Genomic DNA, 25,146 nt, shown 5'->3' with positions numbered 1-25,146 from the left:
GGCAATACGGACGTTCAGCTCCCTCCAAAGATTTTCTATTGGGTTCAGGTCTGGAGACTGGCTAGGCCACTCCAGGACCTTGAGATGCTTCTTACGGAGCCACTCCTTAGTTGCCCTGGCTGTGTGTTTCGGGTCGTTGTCATGCTGGAAGATCCAGCCACGACCCATCTTCAATGCTCTTACTGAGGGAAGGAGGTTTTTGGCCAAGATCTCGCGATACATGGCCCCATCCATCCTCCCCTCAATACGGTGCAGTCGTCCTGTCCCCTTTGCAGAAAAGCATCCCCAAAGAATTATGTTTCCACCTCAAAGCTTCACGGTTGGGAGGGTGTTCTTGGGGTTGTACTCAACCTTCTTCTTCCTCCAAACACGGCGAGTGGAGTTTAGACCAAAAAGCTCTATTTTTGTCTCATCAGACCACATGACCTTCTCCCATTCCTCCTCTGGATCATCCAGATGGTCATTGGCAAACTTCAGACGGGCCTGGACATGCGCTGGCTTGAGCAGGGGGACCTTGCGTGCGCTGCAGTATTTTAATCCATGACGGCATAGTGTGTTACTAATGGTTTTCTTTGAGACTGTGGTCCCAGCTCTCTTCAGGTCATTGACCAGGTCCTGCCGTGTAGTTCTGGGCTGATCCCTCACCTTCCTTATGATCATTGATGCCCCACGAGGTGAGATCTTGCATGGAGCCCCAGACCGAGGGTGATTGACCGTCATCTTGAACATCTTCCATTTTCTAATAATTGCGCCAACAGTTGTTGCCTTCTCACCAAGCTGCTTGCCTATTGTCCTGTAGCCCATCCCAGCCTTGTGCAGGTCTACAATTTTATCCCTGATGTCCTTACACAGCTCTCTGGTCTTGGCCATTGTGGAGAGTTTGGAGTCTGTTTGATTGAGTGTGTGTACAGGTGTCTTTTATACAGGTAACAAGTTCAAACAGGTGCAGTTAATACAGGTAATGAGTGGAGAACAGGAGGGCTTCTAAAAGAAAAACTAACAGGTCTGTGAGAGCCGGAATTCTTACTGGTTGGTAGGTGATCAAATACTTATGTCACGCAATAAAATGCAATTTAATTACTTAAAAATCATACAATGTGATTTTCTGGATTTTTGTTTTAGATTCCGTCTCACAGTTGAAGTGTACCTATGATAAAAATTACAGACCTCTACATGCTTTGGAAGTAGGAAAACCTTCAAAATCGGCAGTGTATCAAATACTTGTTCTCCCCACTGTATATATATATATATATATATGTGTGTATATTTATTTATTTGTAATAATGACATTTACAACAATACTGAATGAACACTTATTTTAACTTAATGTAATACATAGATACAATGAATTTAGTCTCAAATAAATATTGAAACATGTTCAATTTGGTTTAAATAACGCAAAAACAGTGTTGGAGAAGAAAGTAAAAGTGCAATATGTACCATGTAAAAAAACTAACGTTTAAGTTCCTTGCTCAGAACATGAGAACATATGAAAGCTGGTGGTTCCTTTTAACATGAGTCTTCAATATTCCCAGGTAAGAAGTTTTAGGTTGTAGTTATTATAGGACTATTTCTAGCTATACCATTTGTATTTAATTTACCTATGACTATTGGATGTTCTTGTATTGCCAGCCTAATCTCGGGAGTTGATAGGCTTGAAGTCATAAACAGCGCTGTGCTTCAAGCATTGCGAAGAGCTGCTGGCAAACGCAGGAAAGTGCTGTTTGAATGAATGCTTACGAGCTTGCTGCTGCCTACCACCGCTCAGTCAGACTGCTCTATCAAATATCAAATCATAGACTTAATTAGAATATAATAAACACACAGAAATACAAGCCTTAGTTTCTGAATTTGACCATATTAATGACCTATCATTTCGAAAACAAAACGTTTATTCATTTCGTGAAATACGGAATCGTTCCGTATTTTATTGAATGGGTGGCAACCCTAAGTCTAAATATTGCTGTTACATTGCACAACCTTCAATGTTATGTCATAATAACGTAAAATTCTGGCAAATTAATTACGGTCTTTGTTAGGAAGAAATGGTTCACACAGTTCGCAACTTTTTAAGAAAGGCATTGATGTTTATGGTTCTAACTTGTGACATTGGTGCTACAATTGTTCTTTTTTCACGAATGTGCTTTTGTTAAATCATCACCCGTTTGGCGAAGTAGGCTGTGATTCAATGATAAATTAACAGGCACCGCATTGATTGTATGCAACGCAGGACAAGCTAGTTAAGCTAGTAATATCATCAACCATGTGTAGTTAACTTGTGATTATGTTAAGATTGATTGTTTTTTATAAGATAAGTTCAATGCTAGCTAGCAACTTTCCTTGGCTCCTTGCTGCACTCGCATAACAGGTGATCAGCCTGCCACGCGGTGTCCTCGTGGATTGCAATGTAATCGGCGTACAAAAATGCAGATTACCGAGTCTTATGAAAACTTGAAATAGGCCCTAATTAATCGGTCAACCTCTAATTCAGACCGCTTTACTTTCTCCACATTTTGTTAGTTTACAGCCTTATTCTAAAATTGATTAAAATTGTTTTTTTCCTCAGCAATCTACACACAATACCTTTTTAGCTCATTTATAAAATATGACATTTACATAAGTATTCAGAACCTTTAATCAGTACTTTGTTGAAGCACCTTTGGTAGCGATTACAGTATTGAGTCTTGTTGGGTATGATGCTACAAGCTTGGCACACCTGTATTTGGGGAGTTTCTCCCGTTCTTCTCTGCTGATCCTCTCAAGTTCTGTCACGTTCGATGGGGAGCATTGCTCCCGAAGCCAGTCCTGTATTGTCTTGGCTGTGTGCTATATGGTCGTTGTCCTGTTGGAAGGTGAACCTTCGCCCCAGTCTGAGGTCCTGAGCGTTCTGGAGCAGGTTTTCATCAAAGATCTCTCTGTACTGTGCTCCGTTCATCTTTGCCTACATCCCGACTAGTCTCCCCGTCCCTGCCGCTGAAAAACATCCCCGCAGTAGTAACCGGTAGAAAACAAGAGATGGATAGATAGAGACAGAAAGAAAATGTGTACAGTAGAAGTACACCCCTGAGGGATGTAGGTTAGGGTTTAATACCTTAACTGGTATCCTTTGATTTCCGACCAAGCACCTTCCTGTTTCCTGAGAGTGAAATAAAGGTGGGTACCGTGGACCAATTATATAAAGTTGACGTCGGAAGTTTACATACACCTTAGCCAAATACATTTAAACCCAGTTATTCACAATTCCTGACATTTAGTCCTAGTAAAATGTCCCTGTCTTAGGTCAGTTAGGATCACCACTTTTATTTTAAGAATGTGAAATGTCAGAATAATAGAGAGAATGATTTATTTCAGCTTTTATTTCTTTCATCACATTCCCAGTGGAGCAGAAGTTGGCATGCACTCAATTAGTATTTCGTAGCATTGCCTTTTAAATTGTTTAACTTGGGTCAAACGTTTCGGGTAGCCTTCAACAAGCTAAATAAAAAAAGTAAATGGGGAAAAAAAGCCTACGTACAAGAAGTACCGGTACCGAATCAATGTGCAGGGGTACAAGGTATTTGAGGTAATGAACATACACTACCGTTCAAAAGTTTGGGGTCACTTAGAAATATCCTTGTTTTTTAAAGAACAGCACATTTTTTGTCCATTAAAATAACATCAAAATTGTCAGAAATACAGTGTAGACATTAATGTTGTAAATGACTATTGTAGCTGGAATCGACTGTTAAAAAAAAAAAAATGGAATATCTACATAGGCGTACAGAGGCCCATTATCAGCAACCATCACTCCTGTGTTCCAATGGCACGTTGTGTTAGCTAATCAAATCAAATTTTATTAGTCACATACACATGGTTAGCAGATGTTAATGCGAGTGTAGCGAAATGCTTGTGCTTCTAGTTCCGACAATGCAGTAATAACCAACAAGTAGTCTAACCTAACAATTCCACAACTACTACCTTATACACACACACAAGTGTAAAGGGATAAAGAATATGTACATAAAGATATATGAATGAGTGGTGGTACAGAACGGCATGGCAAGATGCAGTAGATGGTATAGAGTACGGTATATACATATGAGATGAGTACTGTAGGGTATGTAAACATAAAGTGGCATAGTTTAAAGTGGCTAGTGGTACATGTATTACATAAAGATGGCAAGATGCAGTAGATGATATAGAGTACAGTATATACATATGAGATGGGTAATGTAGGGTATGTAAACATTATATTAAGTGGCATTGTTTAAAGTGGCTAGTGGTACATTTTTACATAATTTCCATCAATTCCCATTTTTAAAGTGGCTGGAGTTGAGTCAGTATGTTGGCAGCGGCCGCTAAATGTTAGTGGTGGCTGTTTAACAGTCTGATGGCCTTGAGATAGAAGCTGTTTTTCAGTCTCTCGGTCCCTGCTTTGATGCACCTGTACTGACCTCGCCTTCTGGATGATAGCGGGGTGAACAGGCAGTGGCTTGGGTGGTTGTTGTCCTTGATGATCTTTATGGCCTTCCTGTGACATCGGGTGGTGTAGGTGTCCTGGAGGGCAGGTAGTTTGCCCCCGGTGATGCGTTCTGCAGACCTCACTACCCTCTGGAGAGCCTTACGGTTGTGGGCGGAGCAGTTGCCGTACCAGGCGGTGATACAGCCCGACAGGATGCTCTCGATTGTGCATCTGTAGAAGTTTGTGAGTGCTTTTGGTGACAAGCCGAATTTCTTTAGCCTCCTGAGGTTGAAGAGGCGCTGCTGCGCCTTCTTCACAACGCTGTCTGTGTGGGTGGACCAATTCAGTTTGTCCGTGATGTGTACACCGAGGAACTTAAAACTTTCCACCTTCTCCACTACTGACCCGTCGATGTGGATAGGGGGGTGCTCCCTCTGCTGTTTCCTGAAGTCCACAATCATCTCCTTTGTTTTGTTGACGTTGAGTGTGAGGTTATTTTCCTGACACCACACTCCGAGGGCCCTCACCTCCTCCCTGTAGGCCGTCTCGTCGTTGTTGGTAATCAAGCCTACCACTGTAGTGTCATCCGCAAACTTGATGATTGAGTTGGAGGCGTGCATGGCCACGCAGTCGTGGGTGAACAGGGAGTACAGGAGAGGGCTCAGAACGCACCCTTGTGGGGCCCCAGTGTTGAGGATCAGCGGGGTGGAGATGTTGTTACCTACCCTCACCACCTGGGGGCGGCCCGTCAGGAAGTCCAGGACCCAGTTGCACAGGGCGGGGTCGAGACCCAGGGTCTCGAGCTTGATGACGAGTTTGGAGGGTACTATGGTGTTAAATGCTGAGCTGTAATCGATGAACAGCATTCTCACATGGGTATTCCTCTTGTCCAGATGGGTTAGGGCAGTGTGCAGTGTGGTTGCGATTGCGTCGTCTGTGGACCTATTGGGTCGGTAAGCAAATTGGAGTGGGTCTAGGGTGTCCGGTAGGGTGGAGGTGATATGGTCCTTGACTAGTCTCTCAAAGCACTTCATGATGACGGAAGTGAGTGCTACGGGGCGGTAGTCGTTTAGCTCAGTTACCTTAGCTTTCTTGGGAACAGGAACAATGGTGGCCCTCTTGAAGCATGTGGGAACAGCAGACTGGGATAAGGATTGATTGAATATGTCCGTAAACACACCAGCCAGCTGGTCTGCGCATGCTCTGAGGACGCGGCTGGGAATGCCGTCTGGGCCTGCAGCCTTGCGAGGGTTAACACGTTTAAATGTTTTACTCACCTCGGCTGCAGTGAAGGAGAGCCCGCAGGTTTTGGTAGGGGGCCGTGTCAGTGGCACTGTATTGTCCTCAAAGCGGGCAAAAAAGTTGTTTAGCCTGTCTGGGAGCAAGACATCCTGGTCCGCGACGGGGCTGGTTTTCTTTTTGTAATCCGTGATTGACTGTAGACCCTGCCACATACCTCTTGTGTCTGAGCTGTTGAATTGCGACTCGATTTTGTCTCTGTACTGGGACTTAGCCTGTTTGATTGCCTTGCGGAGAGAATAGCTACACTGTTTGTATTCGGTCATGCTTCCGGTCACCTTGCCCTGGTTAAAAGCAGTGGTTCGCGCTTTCAGTTTCACGCGAATGCTGCCGTCAATCCACGGTTTCTGGTTTGGGAATGTTTTAATCGTTGCTGTGGGTACGACATCGTCAATGCACTTCCTAATGAACTCGCTCACCGAATCAGCATATTCGTCAATATTGTTGTTGGACGCAATGCGGAACATATTCCAATCCGCGTGATCGAAGCAGTCTTGAAGCGTGGATTCAGATTGGTCGGACCAGCGTTGAACAGACCTGAGCGCGGGAGCTTGTTGTTTTAGTTTCTGTTTGTAGGCTGGAATCAACAAAATGGAGTCGTGGTCAGCTTTTCCGAAAGGGGGGCGGGGGAGGGCCTTATATGCGCCGCGGAAATTAGTATAACAATGATCTAGGGTTTTTCCAGCCCTGGTAGCACAATCGATATGCTGATAGAATTTAGGGAGTTTTGTTTTTAGATTAGCCTTGTTAAAATCCCCAGCTACGATGAATGCAGCCTCAGGGTGTGTGGTTTCCAGTTTACAAAGAGTCAGATAAAGTTCGTTCAGGGCCATCGATGTGTCTGCTTGGGGGGGAATATATACGGCTGTGATTATGATTGAAGAGAATTCCCTTGGTAGGTAATGCGGTCGACATTTGATTGTGAGGAGTTCTAGATCAGGTGAACAGAATGACTTGAGTTCCTGTGTGTTGTTATGATGATCACACCACGTCTCGTTAATCATAAGGCATACCCCCCCGCCCCTCTTCTTACCAGAAAGATGTTTGTTTCTGTCGGCGCGATGCATGAAGAAACCAATCCAAGTTTATCATTTTAAAAGGCTAATTGATCATTAGAAAACCCTTTTGCAATGATGTTAGCACAGCTGAAAACTGTTGAGCTGATTTAAAGAAGCAATAAAACTGGCCTTTAGACTAGTTGAGTATCTGGAGCATCAGCATTTGTTGGTTCGATTTACAGGCTCAAAATGGCCACAAACAAAGACCTTTCTTCAGAAACTCGTCAGTCTATTCTTGTTCTGAGAAATGGAAGCTATTCAATGCAAGAAATTGCCCAGGAACTGAAGATCTCGTACAACGCTGTGTACTACTCCCTTCACAGAACATTGCAAACTGTCTCTAACCAGAATAGAATGAAGAGTGGGAGGCCCCGGTGCACAACTGAGCAAGAGGACAAGTACATTAGAGTGTCTAGTTTGAGAAAGGCACCTCACAAGTCCTCAACTGGCAGCTTCGTTAAATAGTACCAGCAAAACACCAGTCTCAATGTCAACAGTGAAGAGGTGACTCCGGGGTGCTGGCCTTCTAGGTGTAGTTGTATGACATGGACATATCAACTCTCTGGCTTCGTTCATAAATTAGACCAGTCATCACAATGCTAGCAGCTTACCATATATACTAAAAATAAAGTATCCAATAGAAAACATAACTTACTTGCTTGTATAAATGTAATTGCTGAATTTCATGTGTAGGCAACACGTGCCCTCTCGACGCAGTTACGGTAGACAATCTCCATCTCACATTCACATTTCTCCAAACTAAAGTCTCTGAACATTTTCTGAAAAGTTTGGGGAATGACCAGGAGTTTTGCACCCCCCCCCCCCCCCCCCATCTAAGACTAATCCCCTAACTCAGGAACCAGGGGTACTAGGCTTTTCCACAGGGGGTACTTGAAGACTCACGAGATCATAGGCCCACCGATGAAATGCACACGAGGGGGGTATTTCAGAGGTACTCAGGGCAGAGCAAAATTCAGTTGGTGCGACAGTAACCAAGAGAGTTTTGGACCCGCTGCCCTAATGGATATAGCTGAACTGTTATCTATCCACCAAAATATGTTACTCTAGTAGGAAACAAAGACCATGAGACAAAGACCCAAAGTTCACAATGTTCCCTTCTGTTCTCTCACAGGAAGCTGCATCGATTACACTCGCCTCCATTTCCCTTTGACTCAACTTTAATATCAGATTTATGGCCAAAACAATACGAAACAATACAACTTTATTAATCCCCCCCCCCCGAGGCCTGACGCAGGGATTCTTTTTTTTTAATCCTTGGGCGGGCAGCCTAAGCGTTTTTTTTTTTGGACGCCTTAGTCCAAAAAGTGCCTAGAATTGCAGGACATTTGCTTTAAAAATGCTTTCAGCTCCATGGCAGAGTATGTAGAATCTGTGAGAATGTGCTTTCAAATTGCAACATTTTCTCTCGGCTGCATGGAGAAATGTGTAGAATTGGAGTGAATAGGCTTAAATGTGCTAAAATGTCTCTACACCACCAAGATGAGGGCCTCTAAAATAGTCTCTAATATTCGGCCCTGCTGCCGGGCCCACCGCGGCCATGCCCCTGCCACTCCCCCTTTGCCACACCCACCACCTCAGCCCTTTTTTGATCCGTAAAAAAGCCTGGCACGCCAATGTCCCCGACGTCTCCAACCTGCTCCACATACGCCGGCCAAATCTGAAACCATTCCCGACGTTATCTGATGCCCTTCTCTTTTTCCCGGGTGGAAAGCTTCCGTCATCCGCGGGATAGTGTTACTGTGGGGGAATGCGCGGAACCGTGTGTTTGTGTATAAATATAGCAGTATCTGAGGTGATGATGCACTCAGCCTTGACAGCTGCCTTAAGACAGATATTTGTTCTTTCCTGGGAGTGGTGATGAAAGGTTACGGCTCCTTCTGTTTCTGGAGTTTCCGGGCGACGTTGTCGTGAGGACTGCATCACTTGGGCAGTAGGCTCGAGCTCTGAGTCACTGCACCCTTTTGGCAGTTTGGTTTTGTGGAGTGTTGACTCTTCCTATCGTCTACCGTTATCGCTGCACTCGTATGAGTTTGTTGTTTTATCTCGTCCATCAGAGGGGGGCGCTGTTGCTTGAGTGAAATTCCTTGCCGCTCTGAGTGGGTGAGTGTGTGCGTGTGTGGCAGGAGGATAATTGGAGTGTGTGACAGCAGGGATTAAGAGAATGTTCCTCTCTTTAATCAGGATCAGTGTTCTCGCTCTAATGACCCTGAGAGGACTATTCCCCAACCCCCCCCCCCCTCTCCACTCACACTTTCTCTCCCTCCGCTTTCTAGGAAATCCTCTCACTCACACAATCACACACTCTTTCTCTCTCTCGTCTTCTCAAGTGCCCTCTCTCCCACTCTCTAACCCACTCTTTCTCTCTCTCTCCTTCTCGAACCCCTCTTTCTCTGCCCCGCTTCTCTTTCTCTCCTCTCCTAATGCCACTCTACTCTGCTTCACTAACCTCTGGCACACACACACACAGGATGGAGGGATTAGGGGAAGGAGGAATGGAAACGGAGGCGCATCTGTGTGTTGGATCTCTAAGGAGACTGTTCCGGGTCCCCATAAATAAATGATTATAAATGTGTTCACACTTTTTTTTCCTTCAGAATGGCCATTGTCCCTTGTCTCTCGGACTGCTCTGCTATTCTAGCCTGAAGAGGTTTCAGTCCCTCTTGTCTTCCCCTCCCTGAAAGAGATCCATGTTGATTTGGAGATGAATCACATTTTATTTGTCACACATGCGCCGAGTACAACAAGTTGGAGACCTTTTCCCGTGAAAATGCTTACTTACAAGCCCTTAACCAACAATGCAGTTCAAGAAAGAGTGGAGAAAATATTTACTGAATAAACGAAAGTAGAAAATAAGAAGCTGGACTTTTGGCGAACACTGACTGCACTGCAGTCCTCTAAGGATCATTTGTGTTTCCACTTTGTTTGCACCACTGCTGGTGAAATGGTGGGTTAATGTATTCAAACTAGCCTAAGTAGGGTCATAAACACCCGGGTTTCTATCATGTTAGCGTTAGACTGTCAGCATTGTAATGTGAATGAGCGGGGCCAGTAGGTCCTTATGAGCGTAGGGTCGTGTTCACTAGGCACAAAATGGAAGAAAACAGGACTGTTTGAACAATACCCAGGTCTACATTAAGAGTTTGCTTTGTGTGGGCCTAAGCCATATGTCCCAAAAAATAAGTCTGTCCTACATCTGTGGATCATGTCGCTCTACTTGTTGTGAAGCTGATGTTTGGTCTGTTGAAAGAGGCCACTTCACCTGGATGTTATCTTCCACAGGCTAACGCTGTTGATTTTTTTTCTTTCTCCCCCCCTCGGGCTCCTCTCTCTTTGTCTGTCCATGACCTGTGGACAGAATGACCAAATGTGACGTGAGGAACTACCTGGAGAAGCTTTACAGCGTTCCAGTGGGAGCTGTCCGCACAAGGATCCAATACTGTGAGTACCATTTTAAACATACCATATGTCGATCAAGGGAAAATCCGTATTTAAATGATTGGTTGTTAGATTTATTTTGTGCATTTTTATGACCAATAAAAAAAAACAAATTTAAACCACACATCACATCATTGCGGATAACACAAAACAAAGCTCTTTGACCTAAGTTTTAGAAAAAGAAAAAGAAAGTGACAAACAAGACTATTTTGAGCACAATCCAAGACCATTCTCACCTCATTTGCAAAATGGTATTTTTTGCAGTGATTAGCACATTTAGCTTACCCCATTTATTAATTCATTGACAGTGAGAGGAGTGTTCTTAGCAGTAAGCTATAGAGGTATTATTTTTATTTGTTAAGAAGAGCGGGTTTTAGGTTGTTAGCATGTTAACCTATTGCAGTGAGGGAAATGCTTTTTTTTGTGGTTAGCTGTCTAGGTCATCTTTTTATCCGTTGGTGAGCAGTGACAAAAGTGTTTTTTGCGGTCGTTAGCATTGGTTAGCATGTTTAGCTATCGAGTGTCCATTGATAAGCAGAGTTGTTAAGCGGTGATTGCGGTTATCGTGCCTGGCTGGACTTTCCATCACAGCTGCTTATCACAGAATCTGCTGCTGCAGCACTCCGGCCTACAGCTGTCCCAAGGTGTCCCTGCACTCTTCCTCCTGCTCCAAGGCGTAACACACAAACACTTTTCCAGGGCCTAAAAGTGGGCCAAGCAGGGTTACACAACCTTACCCCTCTCTCCATCCATCCCTCTCTCCCATTCTCCCCTTCTTTTAAAGTTTAGATAATCACAAAGCCACAGAGAGGGGGTTATATGATTGACTAAATTATTCTCTTGGCATTTCATGGGCGAGGAAACATTTGGGGTTAGCACGGGCTGTTTAGAGGCTCTTTTACGAGGCTACGAATTTGCTAGCTCCTGGAAGGAAGGAGGGAGGGAGAGAGAAAAAGTGAGAGGAGCAGAAAGAGAGGTCTGGAGACCAGAGGGTGGAGGGCCAGAGAAGGAAGGCGTGCTGCTGGGCCAGGAGGGCCAAGAGGAGCCCCCTCTCTCTTTGGGGCAGAGAAAGATGGAGAGAGAGAACCCCAGAGAGAGAGAGAGCGGCAGAGGGAGACAGCGAGACGCCAGGCCTACGTAATATGGAAAAGAACCCATTAGACCTCTCATTTACGAGAGCTGCATTAAAGGCAAGGGGGGGAAAGAAAGGGGAGAGCGAGAGAAGGAAATAAAAAATAACTGAGTTGGCGAGGGGGGCCCAAGCGATCCTGAGGTGCGTCAGCGAAGGTATCCCTGCCTGCGTCAGGGGTTCCATGCCATTGGCAGCCTAAAGAGGGGAACGAGAGAGAGAGAGGGACGCAAATGACCCCTTTCTTCTCTCTCTGCCTGGGCGGCAGGCGGGCTCGGGTATTTTGGAAGGCGTTGCCATGGCTACCCCTCCGGCTTTGGGATTTGTAACGTGGTAGTCGGCTGCCAAACCACAATCCCCCTTCAAAAAAATAGTTTGTGTGTGTGCATGCACACGCTTTTGTGTGGTAGGATGGGGTGAATGTAGTGGTGCAACTTGGGGTAGGGGGGGGGGATATGACAAACAACACCATCATGGGGACTTAGCCTACCTAATTACCTGACTCTGAGTTGGGGGCGAAGGTCCCCCCCTACACTTACTCTCACCTATCTTTCACACCCACACGAGGGGCCTCCACATAGGTAGGGGTTGTGATGGGGCGTTTTACGACCCTGGTAAGGGATTTCCCTGAGCTGTGGGCTGCCTGGCTGGTGATCATTACACACACACACACACACACACACACACACACACACACACAAGTGACTCACTACAGCGGAATGTTTCCCTCGTTTTTCATGTCATAAATTGTTCCCATGTTAACGGGAGTTATCAGTTGCCTGATGGCTGGAAGACCAGGCAAATGTTTAAACAGGAGTTCTAAATGTGCAAAAACCCACAAATGGCTTGTTGGGTTGTTCTTTTGTGTTTGTGAGAACATGGGGAATTTGCTTTGGTCAGCTTTTATTGAGAAGAATTTTGTGAGAGCTGTTTTGTTAGTGTAGCTTTTGCTGTCATTGATCATAACCTATTGCTGAAAAAATGTAGGTGTTATGGATTTACATCCTCTTTCTTATTATGGATTGAGAGTTACCTATCTAATAGAACACAGAGGGTTCTCTTTAAGAAAAGCCTCTCTAATGCAAATCCGGTTGAGTGTGGTGTCCCGCAGGGTAGCCTGCTTGGGCCGTTTTATTTTTTTCCGAATGACCTTCCACTTGAATAAAGCCTGTGTGTCTATGTACGCTGACGACTCAACCGAATACACGTCAGCTACGACAGTAAAAGACCTATTACCTATTAGGCCCACTTCAATCTTTTGATTGAAAAATAAAACATTCTACCAATTCATCTGGTTGTTATCCATAAGTCAGTCAGATGTTTTATTATTAAGTTAGTGACAGTTAAATGTGATTTCTTCTTCAATTTCAAAGCTGCAAAAAAAGTTGTGGCGATGCTCAGATAAACATATTTTGTGTACCTTTTCAGATAAGCGATCATACTCTATGTAAAATGAAGAGATGAATGCACATGATAGCATATTTCATTGGCATTATTTACTATTTCTTGCCAATTGGAATATGGGGTGTCCATGCTAGCAGTTGTGCCTTCATGTCAGTCACACAGTAGTAATAACTTGGTTAACTACAACAAGATAATAGATTTCAGGCATTCACAGCTTACATTTTTTTATGCATTGTGTCTTATTTGACTGTTAAATTAACCTTGCATTGTTTATAAAAAAAAAAAATATATATATATATATATATATATATATAACAATGCAAGGTTAATTTAACAGTCAAATAAGACACAATGCATATATATATATTTTTTTTTGTTAATTTGACATGTTTATCTCCGGAGGGCTTAAAGGGTAGCACAAAAAGCATTCCTTCACCGAATGTAAATATAGCTCCATATGATCATTATTAACTTTACATAATATTGTATATAGTGTATATTTATACCCCAAACCATTGGTGTCCAAATATTTTCTGGTTAGATTTTGCTATTCTGTCTTTTTCACCCCAAATCACGGTTGTTCCATTTAAGCCCAGTTATGCTCCTGCTAAGCCTGGTTTGCATTGAAACACATGGGATATAGTGTTTTGATTTCCCTACTATTCAATGAACATGAGCATAAATTGTTTATTTGTTCATAATTAGATTGAAACGCACACAAATGACAGTTGTGCATTTTATTCGTCGAGCCATGGTGCCTTTGCCCAGATTAGCAACAATTCGAAACCTCCGTACCGCTAGACAGCTAGTCGTTGATGCAGAGAGAGAAGAATAAGATCAGGGTTCAGGGATATCTGGAATAGAAGACCTACAAGTAGGTGACAAAAAATGCAAACAAATGAAGGACAAGAATATGACTAGTGGACGTGGTGGGGGCGTTGTTGAACTAATTAACAAGAATAGCAGTACAGCAAATGTAAATCAGCTTCAGATAAGTAATTGAAAGTCGTGTTTTATGGTCCTTGTACATGGCTTCTTATCCACTTAAGATTTTTTTTTTTTGCCTATCAATAACACACCTGATTCATCTAATCATGTCTTTATTGAAGTCTCTAGTTGAATCTGGTGTGTAATGGTTGGCAAGAACAAAAGCCTAAGTCCACATTGATCTCTGTGGATACAATTGGACCCCCCCCCCCCGTTATGAGTGCTACTTTCACGATGAATAGTAATGATCAGTTTATATTAATAACTTTAGATGAATAGAATCACATTTTACATCAGAAATGTAAGTTTGCACGTTTTTTAAAGTTTCGAAATGTATTTAAGAGGTGGGCGTATTTAGAACACCCATGGGCTTAAATGGTTCCTTCGGTACCCATGAAGCCCAGTTTGGACTGTACACATTTGATCAAATATTTGTATTTCTTATAAAACAATGTTTTAAGTAATGTCATAAAACATCACATGAGAGAGTCATCTTAAATTTTCTCTCCACGTTTCTTACAGAAATTATGCCAGTGTATGTTTGAAAAGTCCAAACATTTTGGTGGGTTTAATAGGTACACTTCCTCTAACACCCTTAAACCAGAGCTCCAGTTAGTTTTAGAATGGTAAATTGCATTAGGCTGGTGATAAATATCTCAAACTAGAAACATTGTTTTTAGGACAAATCACTGACTCAACCCTAAACCTCGTCTAGATCTATTACTGGCAATTGAGCAAGTGTAGACTAACCCTAGATAGCAAGCTGTCATAGTCAAAACGTATAGATTCAATGGTTGCTAAACTGGTAAGAGGTCTGTCCGTGGTAGGGCGTTGCTCTGCTTTCTTGACATGTAAATCAACCAGCCAGGTCCTACAGGCCCTCGTTTTGTCACTTCTGGACTACTGCCCAGATGTGTGGTCATGTGCGCCAAAGGGCATAGGGAAATTGCAGTTGGCCCAGAAACAGTGCAGCGTTTAGATGTACATGGAGGGCGAATGTCAGTGGTATGCATGTCAATCTCTCCTGGGTCAAAGCTGAGGAGAGACTGACTGCATCACTGTTGGTCTTTGTGTGAGGTGCTGATGGGTTAAAGGTACTGAAATGTCTGCTCAAGCAGTTGGCTCACCATTCGGACCCTCATCGGCACCATGCAAGACTTGCAGCCAGAGGTGTCTTCAAATTCCCCAGGTCCAGAACAGAGGCTGGGAAACACACAGTATTAAATAGAGCCATGACTACATGGAACTCTCTGCCACCACAGGTAACTCAAGCTAGCAATAAAAACATCTCTATTTATATATATATACAGTGGGGAGAACAAGTATTTGATACACTGCCGATTTTGCAGGTTTTCCTACTTACAAAGCATGTAGAGGTCTGTCATTTTTATCATAGGTACACTTCAACTGTGAGAGACGGAATTTAAAACAAAAATCCAGAAAATCACATTGTATGATTTTTAAGTAATTAATTCGCATTTTATTGCATGACATAAGTATTTGATCACCTACCAACCAGTAAGAATTCCGGCTCTCACAGACCTGTTAGTTTTTCTTTAAGAAGCCCTCCTGTTCTCCACTCATTACCTGTATTAACTGCACCTGTTTGAACTCGTTACCTGTATAAAAGACACCTGTCCACCCACTCAATCAAACAGACTCCAACCTCTCCACAATGGCCAAGACCAGAGAGCTGTGTAAGGACATCAGGGATAAAATTGTAAACCTGCACAAGGCTGGGATGGGCTACAGGACAATAGGTAAGCAGCTTGGTGAGAAGGCAACAACTGTTGGCGCAATTATTAGAAAATGGAAGAAGTTCAAGATGACGGTCAATCACCCTCGGTCTGGGGCTCCATGCAAGATCTCACCTCGTGGGGCATCAATGATCATGAGGAAGGTGAGGGATCAGCCCAGAACTACACGGCAGGACCTGGTCAATGACCTGAAGAGAGCTGGGACCACAGTCTCAAAGAAAACCATTAGTAACACACTACGCCGTCATGGATTAAAATCCTGCAGCGCACGCAAGGTCCCCCTGCTCAAGCCAGCGCATGTCCAGGCCCGTCTGAAGTTTGCCAATGACCATCTGGATGATCCAGAGGAGGAATTGGAGAAGGTCATGTGGTCTGATGAGACAAAAATAGAGCTTTTTGGTCTAAACTCCACTCGCCGTGTTTGGAGGAGGAAGAAGGATTAGTACAACCCCAAGAACACCATCCTAACCGTGAAGCTTGGAGGTGGAAACATCATTCTTTGGGGATGCTTTTCTGCAAAGGGGACAGGACGACTGCACCGTATTGAGGGGAGGATGGATGGGGCCATGCATCGCGAGATCTTGGCCAACAACCTCCTTCCCTCAGTAAGAGCATTGAAGATAGGTCGTGGCTGGGTCTTCCAGCATGACAACGACCCGAAACACACAGCCAGGGCAACTAAGGAGTGGCTCCGTAAGAAGCATCTCAAGGTCCTGGAGTGGCCTAGCCAGTCTCCAGACCTGAACCCAATAGAAAATCTTTGGAGGGAGCTGAAAGTCCGTATTGCCCAGCGACAGCCCCGAAACCTGAAGGATCTGGAGAAGGTCTGTATGGAGGAGTGGGCCAAAATCCCTGCTGCAGTGTGTGCAAACCTGGTCAAGAACTACAGGAAACGTATGATCTCTGTAATTGCAAACAAAGGTTTCTGTACCAAATATTAAGTTCTGCTTTTCTGATGTATCAAATACTTATGTCATGCAATAAAATGCAAATTAATTACTTAAAAATCATACAATGTGATTTTCTGGATTTTTGTTTTAGATTCCGTCTCTCACAGTTGAAGTGTACCTGTGATAAAAATTACAGACCTCTACATGCTTTGTAAGTAGGAAAACCTGCAAAATCGGCAGTGTATCAAATACTTGTTCTCCCCACTGTATATATATATATATATATATATATATACACTGCTCAAAAAAATAAAGGGAACACTTAAACAACACAATGTAACTCCAAGTCAATCACACTTCTATGAAATCAAACTGTCCACTTAGGAAGCAACACTGATTGACAATAAATTGCACATGCTGTTGTGCAAATGGAATAGACAAAAGGTGGAAATTATAGGCAATTAGCAAGACACCCCCAAAAAAGGAGTGATTCTGCAGGTGGTGACCACAGACAACTTCTCAGTTCCTATGCTTCCTGGCTGATGTTTTGGTCACTTTTGAATGCTGGCGGTGCTCTCACTCTAGTGGTAGCATGAGACGGAGTCTACAACCCACACAAGTGGCTCAGGTAGTGCAGTTCATCCAGGATGGCACATCAATGCGAGCTGTGGCAAAAAGGTTTGCTGTGTCTGTCAGCGTAGTGTCCAGAGCATGGAGGCGCTACCAGGAGACAGGCCAGTACATCAGGAGACGTGGAGGAGGCCGCAGGAGGGCAACAACCCAGCAGCAGGACCGCTACCTCCGCCTTTGTGCAAGGAGGTGCACTGCCAGAGCCCTGAAAAATGACCTCCAGCAGGCCACAAATGTGCATATGTCAGCATATGGTCTCACAAGGGGTCTGAGGATCTCATCTCGGTACCTAATGGCAGTCAGGCTACCTCTGGCGAGCACATGGAGGGCTGTGCGGCCCCACAAAGAAATGCCACCCCACACCATGACTGACCCACCGCCAAACCGGTCATGCTGGAGGATGTTGCAGGCAGCAGAACATTCTCCACGGCGTCTCCAGACTCTGTCACGTCTGTCACATGTGCTCATGTGCTCAGTGTGAACCTGCTTTCATCTGTGAAGAACACAGGGCGCCAGTGGCGAATTTGCCAATCTTGGTGTTCTCTGGCAAATGCCAAACGTCCTGCACGGTGCTGGGCTGTAAGCACAACCCCCACCTGTGGACGTCGGGCCCTCATACCACCCTCATGGAGTCTGTTTCTGACCGTTTGAGCAGACACATGCACATTTGTGGCCTGCTGGAGGTCATTTTGCAGGGCTCTGGCAGTGCACCTCCTTGCACAAAGGCGGAGGTAGCGGTCCTGCTGCTGGGTTGTTGCCCTCCTACGGCCTCCTCCACGTCTCCTGATGTACTGGCCTGTCTCCTGGTAGCGCCTCCATGCTCTGGACACTACGCTGACAGACACAGCAAACCTTTTTGCCACAGCTCGCATTGATGTGCCATCCTGGATGAACTGCACTACCTGAGCCACTTGTGTGGGTTGTAGACTCCGTCTCATGCTACCACTAGAGTGAGAGCACCGCCAGCATTCAAAAGTGACCAAAACATCAGCCAGGAAGCATAGGAACTGAGAAGTTGTCTGTGGTCACCACCTGCAGAATCACTCCTTTTTTGGGGGTGTCTTGCTAATTGCCTATAATTTCCACCTTTTGTCTATTCCATTTGCACAACAGCATGTGAAATTTATTGTCAATCAGTGTTGCTTCCTAAGTGGACAGTTTGATTTCACAGAAGTGTGATTGACTTGGAGTTACATTGTGTTGTTTAAGTGTTCCCTTTATTTTTTTGAGCAGTGTATATATATATATATATATATTATTTATTTATTTCTTTTTCTTTTTTAAAAGAACACCTTACGCATGGCATGATGGGGACTACGAAGAGAGACATTTTTATGTATTTTGTATTGTTTTTTACGTTGTATTATGTAGTGTTCTGTATTTTATTTATTGTGTTTTGTTTCCTGTTTTGGCCCCAGGAACAGTAGCCACGTAATTGGCGATCCTAATAAAAAAAACAAAATACTCTTCCATAGTTCTGCTAATAGTTTATAGGCCTACCGTTTAAACATTGACACGCTGCGTCGTCAACAGCAAGATGCGAACATCCTTCCATAATACATGAAGCTTACTCTAATCTACAGCAACAGTCCCTCTCGTTTGGTTGTGGTTGTTTCTCTCTCTCTGATACGCATGATGTCATTACCGCCGACTGGGGAAGTAAGAGGTTAACCTGCATTCCTCAGTCAACAGGACCAGGATCTGCTCTATTTTACTTGGTTGCAACTTTTTTTTTTTTACCAACCACAGCGCTCTCTTGCTCTCTCTCTCTCTCTCTCTCTCTCTCGCTTCATCTCACAGGTACGAATAAGAAGAGAAACCACCTCAACCAGAAAGTGAAGAGGCCGGATTATAAAGTGGCCTACGTTCAGCTGGTGAGTTAAGGCACGCACACACACACTCTCTAGCTCACACATACTTTTATTGGGGTGGGGGGGGCTTATTAAAGAGAACAGTCAGTAGGACAGGGTGCTTTTGCCCCTCTATAAGCCCTCTTTTGTCTTTTGCAGAGGCTAGTCTTTGGGAGGTCGGGGACTGTAAGAGGGGTGAGGGCTTTTTTCCCCCCCAAGAGTGCCCCAAGGCAGATAGGCTTTGAAGGGGAGAGCACTCAAACCCCCTCACCTTATTGAGGCTCAGTACCTTAAGTCCCAACCCTGTTTTCAGTGTCTATTCCCCCCCCCCACCCCTCCCATGCGCACACAAACACACACCTGGTGCTTCGGCATAGACTCCATGCACTCCTTCTCTTACACACAGACTAGCCCTGCTTCTCTCTCTCTGTCTGGCCGGCCGGCCCAGGGGTCAAAAGGTCGTCTCTAGTTACATGCCAGACTTATTACAGGAAGTATAGAGCCAGAGGTATGGTTATCGTCTGGACTAACTGGCCCAGCGCTTTCTGCTCCTGTGTGCTGCTGGAGTGAAAACATGATTTTAATAAGCCCAATCATTGCGCAACAATTCTATATGCAATCACTTCTTAAAACCTCTTCGATGGTCACGATTTAAAAAGAGCAACTTTTTTTTCTTCTCAACTTGTTATTGATGACTACTTCCCATTCGTCATTCAAGTGCATTGGCAACGGTAGGCAGACGAGAGCACTTCACACACCGCTTTGCAATGAGCTAGAGGCAGTAGGCATTTTGAAAACACGTCCTTCATTTTTTTTTTTTTACCTGCAAGTTGTACTTCACGTTATGAGGCATGTCTTACCTTGCTTCAAAGTAGCCAAAATCCCACCATAGAAACGTGGAGGCAATTATTTTATAAAGACTTCCATATGCAATTGCTCTATTGGTTTTCAAATCCGCTTTATTTCATAGTCCAGTAGCCAAAGGCACAATCCTAGTCGTTATCAACCCATGCTAATTGTTGCACCTTTATCTCCCCTCTTTCTACATTTCAAACTGCTATTTTAATTTCTGTCACACGAAATCTCCCGCATGTACAGTGCCTAATTGCATTATGGAACGAACATTCGCGCATATTACTGCCATGTGTGCATTGCTGCGCTTGTAATGTGAAGAAATAGTCGTTTATCAACACTTTATTTTCCCCCCCAAAAATTATGCAGCCTATTCTTACAGGTTTCACGAATTAGGGATCTATCGTCCTACAACTGTCTCAGGTCTGTTTGGAACAGGCTATTTCTTTACAAGCTGACCAATGGAGGATTGTAGATTGACATTGCTTGATAGTATGGGGGATAGTCGATTTGTAAATCAACAGTGGTGTAGATGCCGGTTTATCACTCCCTCTATCATAGGCAGCACAGGGAACCATCAACCTGGGAGCCAACGAAGGGATGAATAATTCACGTTGTCTAAACAGGACAATTTGAAAGGGGATACATAATTGAAGGACGCCCATGAATCTTTTAGAGGGGAGACTTCCTCTTGTCTGTCTGAAACAAGCAGAACTTCCTGAGAGAGAGAGTGTGTGTGTTTGGTGGTGTGTGTGACGGCGTGTGTGTCCAGTGACGCGTCTGCCTCGCAACCAGTCCCAGAGCATAATCAGCCGTGTGAGTATGCATGACGGGGCAATAAAACATCCTTAATTCCCAGCGAACACACACACACACACACACACACACACACACACACACACACACACACACACACACACACACACACACACACACACACATACAGGCACATACAGGCACATACAGGCACACCAGAGTTTCTCTTAGAAACATTTGGCACCGGACAGGTGATTTTCATTTGAAGATTTTCATTGATCGGATATTTCGTGACCTCAGGACTATAAGGCTCTATCTGCGCGAAGCATACTGTAGTTCTGAGATCTTGAACCTCACAATGTTCACGTCCCAGATCTCAACAGTTCTGTAGTGAATTCTTATTTCATAACCCATCAAGGTCCTCACCTTAAAGGTACCCAGATTAAACTTCATGGCAATGAAATGTCAATCTAGGTTTAGCCATTCTATCTGACACTTCTGAATTATACCGAAAACTGTAGGTATTTGAATGCATAAATGATTGAACAGTTTTACCAAGATAGTCCGAACCCGTCATCAAATACATTAAGAAATGATCGTCCGACAAATACCTGCCATCACTGAACAGCAACGTGATCATTTACTTTAAGATTTCCGGCAGTCTTGTTTTTTTGCTTGCGTGCCGTTACTTCTGGCTAGACTAGTCTTAACCATACTTAGAGAGAGATGGCAAAGATGTGTTCTGATTGGTCCGTCTATTTGTTCAGGCTCGTGATTGGATTGCAGATAGAACCTTGTCGTGCCAAGTTCAAATGGGTTTATGCAGATAGAACTGCAGATGTTTTCATTTGACACTTGACATGCACTTCTTCACAAATCTGACTGCAAAAACGTGAAGAACCATCTAAAGTCCCGAGATCTCGATTTGAGAAATGTACCGGTCGTCCATATGCATTGGGTGTGTAACCCGTTACGGCATCCACCCACGCAGCCAGCACCATCATTAAACAAGAGTTATTGCCCATATCAGCCACATTTACATATCCCTACAAATATTACTAATACTATATTCCTTGTGTTTCGGTGTGTAGCATATGCAAAACTTTATAGCCTATTATTTTATTGTTTTTTTTTACTCTCCTAAAGCAATTGTCCGTCTCGGTTCAGCTGTCGGAGAGTTGAGCACTGTAGGCTTAGGCATCCACTCTCTGATAGGCCTATTAATATTTTAACATATGTACTTTTACCCCCCTTTTTCTCCCCAATTTCGTGATATTTTCGAATTGGTAGTTACAGACTTGTCCCATCGCTGCAACTAACCCTACGGCCGAACCCTCCCCCTATCCCGGTCACGGCCGGCTGTGACACAGCCTGGGATCGAACCCGGGGCTGTAGTGACGCCTCAAGCACTGCGAGGCAGTGCCTTCGACCGCTGCGCCACTCGGGAGGCCTAATTTGTACGTTTTTATCAAAATATTCATGATATTGTTAGATTTATAGGAGTATCTCTGGTAGGCCTAACACATTCTTCCTCACCTCAAGTTCAACTGTCAGTCAGGCATGCACTGCATTCATATCATAGGCCTGCAGTATACTAGGCTAATAGTCGCACCACACAAAACCTTCACAAAAGTTTGTAAACATTGTCAGGGTAATATCGAAAATAAGTCGAGCCATTATTTATATGGAAAATACGAGCAGGATATTCTATTGAGGCAAACACAACATTACAGTTGTAACTTCAATTGGCTCAACAGAATAACGAACAAAACACATACGGACTGGTTTAAACCGTCACTAACGTTTTGAACGGGCTATATTGCAGCAATTACCAAGAAAGGCTAGTGCCCACTTTACCCAACAAATGACAGCAATAAGACAATAATGATATTGATTTTACTACGGGCCTGCACATTTTAAAAAGACAGATTGAACTTAATTTAGCCACCGAAAATGTCAACGGAATGAAATCGAACACATTTGACATTTTTAAAGAACTGGTTTAGATTAATAAATAAATAGGCCTACAATAATAATCAAATGTTATTAGTCACATGCACCGAATACAACCTCACAGTGAAATGCTTACTTTACAAGCCCTTAACCAACAGTGGAGTTTCAAAAACAACGATATACATTAATAATGCCGATTTTTAAAATGAATGATTTATAAATACGATAAATAAATGCATCCAAACGTAATAATTGCATCCTACCTGATTAGCGAGTTGCACCGTAGCCAGCATTTGGCCATGCCAAGGCTCCTCTCTTGCGCTCGCTCTCCTCAACAGCAGGCACATGCACGTAAGACGGTGTGCAAGGAGTGAGAGAATGGTGCTGAAACCGAAGCCCCGGCTATGATTTGTATTTATCAGCTTATAAGCAGCCAACATCCGGCAATTACCGGCTAACGGAAACCCCGATAAGGGCCTAAAATAAAATAATTGTCCACCAGCCACTGCTGCAGGTAGATAAAAAACCAGATATTTTGATATGCATTGTAATGTTTCTAAAACAGACCTCTATTAGTAAGAAGTAATGTGGTATATTGCTACATCTCATTAAAAAAAAATGTTTTTGTGACCTGAGACTTTTGACAACGTTTTTATGAGATGACGAAAATGTTCAGCTGGACCTTTTAAGAAGGGGAGGTTACCGCGGTAACGGGCCACTCAAGTCATGTCACTTGTGATTTTGGATCCGACTAGTAGTAAACGGCATCTCTCTTCACTAGCAACCCGAGCTTGTGAACAAAACAATGTAGATAGCCAAGAAACACGAGGACAAAGTCTCACTTTTTGTGGACTTTCCCAGTAAATTAGAACAACTTTTTTTTATGCACCTTTTAAAAATGATTCTATCAGCACTTAACTCCGTGCGCATTCACCTTTTTGTGTGTGTACAGTCAGCAGCGTGTTGAGTCCTCGAGCCGATGCGCGTCGTCCACGCTTTACTTGTGTTGTATGTTCGTGTGATTGTGCTCGTTTGAGGGCCTGCTCGTCTTCGTGTGAACAGCCTGAAAAGGCTGAGTCTACTTGTGCTTAAAAGTTAAAGACATTGATATAAAACGAATATCTAGCCTGTTTCTCTGGCAGGTCTGCAGACCAAAAAAAACACAAACGCACGTACACACACGACTCAAAAACCCTCCTTTCTCTGCAGCGGTGGGTAGAAAACAAGATTGTTCCTAATTGACACCACATGTGGGGGAGTGTTCAGAGGCCCGATGCTCACAGCGGTTCCCCTATCCCCCCCCTCCTTCTCCTCTTCTTCCCCTTCCTCCCTCCATCAGCTAATATTCCAGCAGAATTATGGAAGGGCTCTTGCTTTCCTTCTTGCTTCTTTCTTTCCCATTACAAGCTCGCTCACTGCCCACTTGGTCTGCCTGCCTGCCTGTCTGCCTGTCTGTGTCTGCCTGTCTGTGTCTGCCTGTCTGTGTCTGCCTGTCTGTGTCTGCCTGTCTGTGTCTGCCTGTCTGTGTCTGCCTGTCTGTGTCTGCCTGTCTGTGTCTGCCTGTCTGTGTCTGTATGTGTGTCTGTCTGTCTCTGTCTGTGTGTGTGTCTCTGTGCCTGTCTGTGTCTGTCTGTCTGTGTCTGTCTGTCTGTCTGTCTGTCTCTGTCTGTCTGTGTCTCTGTCTGTGTCTCTGTCTGCCTGTCTGTGTCTCTGTCTGTGTCTGCCTGTCTGTGTCTGCCTGTCTGTGTCTGCCTGTCTGTGTTTGTCTCTGTCTGTGTCTCTGTCTGCCTGTCTGTGTCTGCCTGTCTGCCTGTCTGTGTCTGCCTGTCTGTGTCTGCCTGTCTGTGTCTGCCTGTCTGCCTGTCTGTTTGTCTGTATGTGTGTCTGTCTGTCTGTCTGTGTGTGTGTCTCTGTGCCTGTCTGTGTCTGTCTGTCTGTGTCTGTCTGTGTCTGTCTGTGTCTGTCTGTCTGTCTGTGTCTCTGTCTGTGTCTCTGTCTGCCTGTCTGTGTCTCTGTCTGTGTCTGCCTGTCTGTGTCTGCCTGTCTGTGTCTGCCTGTCTGTGTCTGCCTGTCTGTGTCTGCCTGTCTGTGTCTCTGTCTGTGTCTCTGTCTGTGTCTGCCTGTCTGTGTCTGCCTGTCTGTGTCTGCCTGTGTCTGCCTGTCTGTGTTTGTCTCTGTCTGTGTGTCTGTGTCTCTCTGTCTGTCTGTCTGTCTGTCTGTCTGTCTGTCTGTCTGTCTGTCTGTCTGTCTGTGTGTGTCTCTGTCTGTCTGTGTGTGTCTCTGTATGTGTCTGTGTCTCTGTATGTGTCTGTGTCTCTGTCTGTCTGTGTGTGTCTCTGTCTGTCTGTGTGTGTCTCTGTCTGTCTGTGTGTGTCTCTGTCTGTCTGTGTGTGTCTCTGTCTGTCTGTGTGTGTCTCTGTCTGTCTGTGTGTGTCTCTGTCTGTCTGTGTGTGTCTCTGTCTGTCTGTGTGTGTGTCTCTCGGTTTCTGTGTCTCTCGGTTTCTGTGTCTCTCTGTGTCTCTCGGTCTCTGTGTCTCTCTGTGTCTCTCGGTCTCTGTGTCTCTGTGTCTCTCTGTGTCTCGCTGTGTCTGTGTCTCTCTCTGTCTCTCTTTGTCTGTGTCTCTCTGTGTCTCTGTCTCTCTGTGTCTGTGTCTCTCTCTGTCTCTGTCTCTCTTTGTCTGTGT

General features: G+C 44.4%; 1 protein-coding gene across 1 annotated transcript in view; it reads left to right on the top strand.

The window, feature by feature from the left end:
• mrpl23 (mitochondrial ribosomal protein L23) overlaps nucleotides 1-25,146 on the top strand; it is a 121,958-nt gene that overhangs the window by 33,674 nt on the left and 63,138 nt on the right. The window contains exons 3-4 of the mRNA XM_071326844.1: nucleotides 10,175-10,257; nucleotides 18,852-18,925. Coding sequence (XP_071182945.1) covers nucleotides 10,175-10,257; nucleotides 18,852-18,925 — 157 coding nt within the window. The remainder of the gene's footprint in view (nucleotides 1-10,174; nucleotides 10,258-18,851; nucleotides 18,926-25,146) is intronic.

Source organism: Salvelinus alpinus, chromosome 9 (assembly GCF_045679555.1).
Source record: "Salvelinus alpinus chromosome 9, SLU_Salpinus.1, whole genome shotgun sequence".
Taxonomy (NCBI): Eukaryota; Metazoa; Chordata; class Actinopteri; order Salmoniformes; family Salmonidae; genus Salvelinus; species Salvelinus alpinus.
This window is presented reverse-complemented; position numbering and strand designations above follow the sequence as displayed.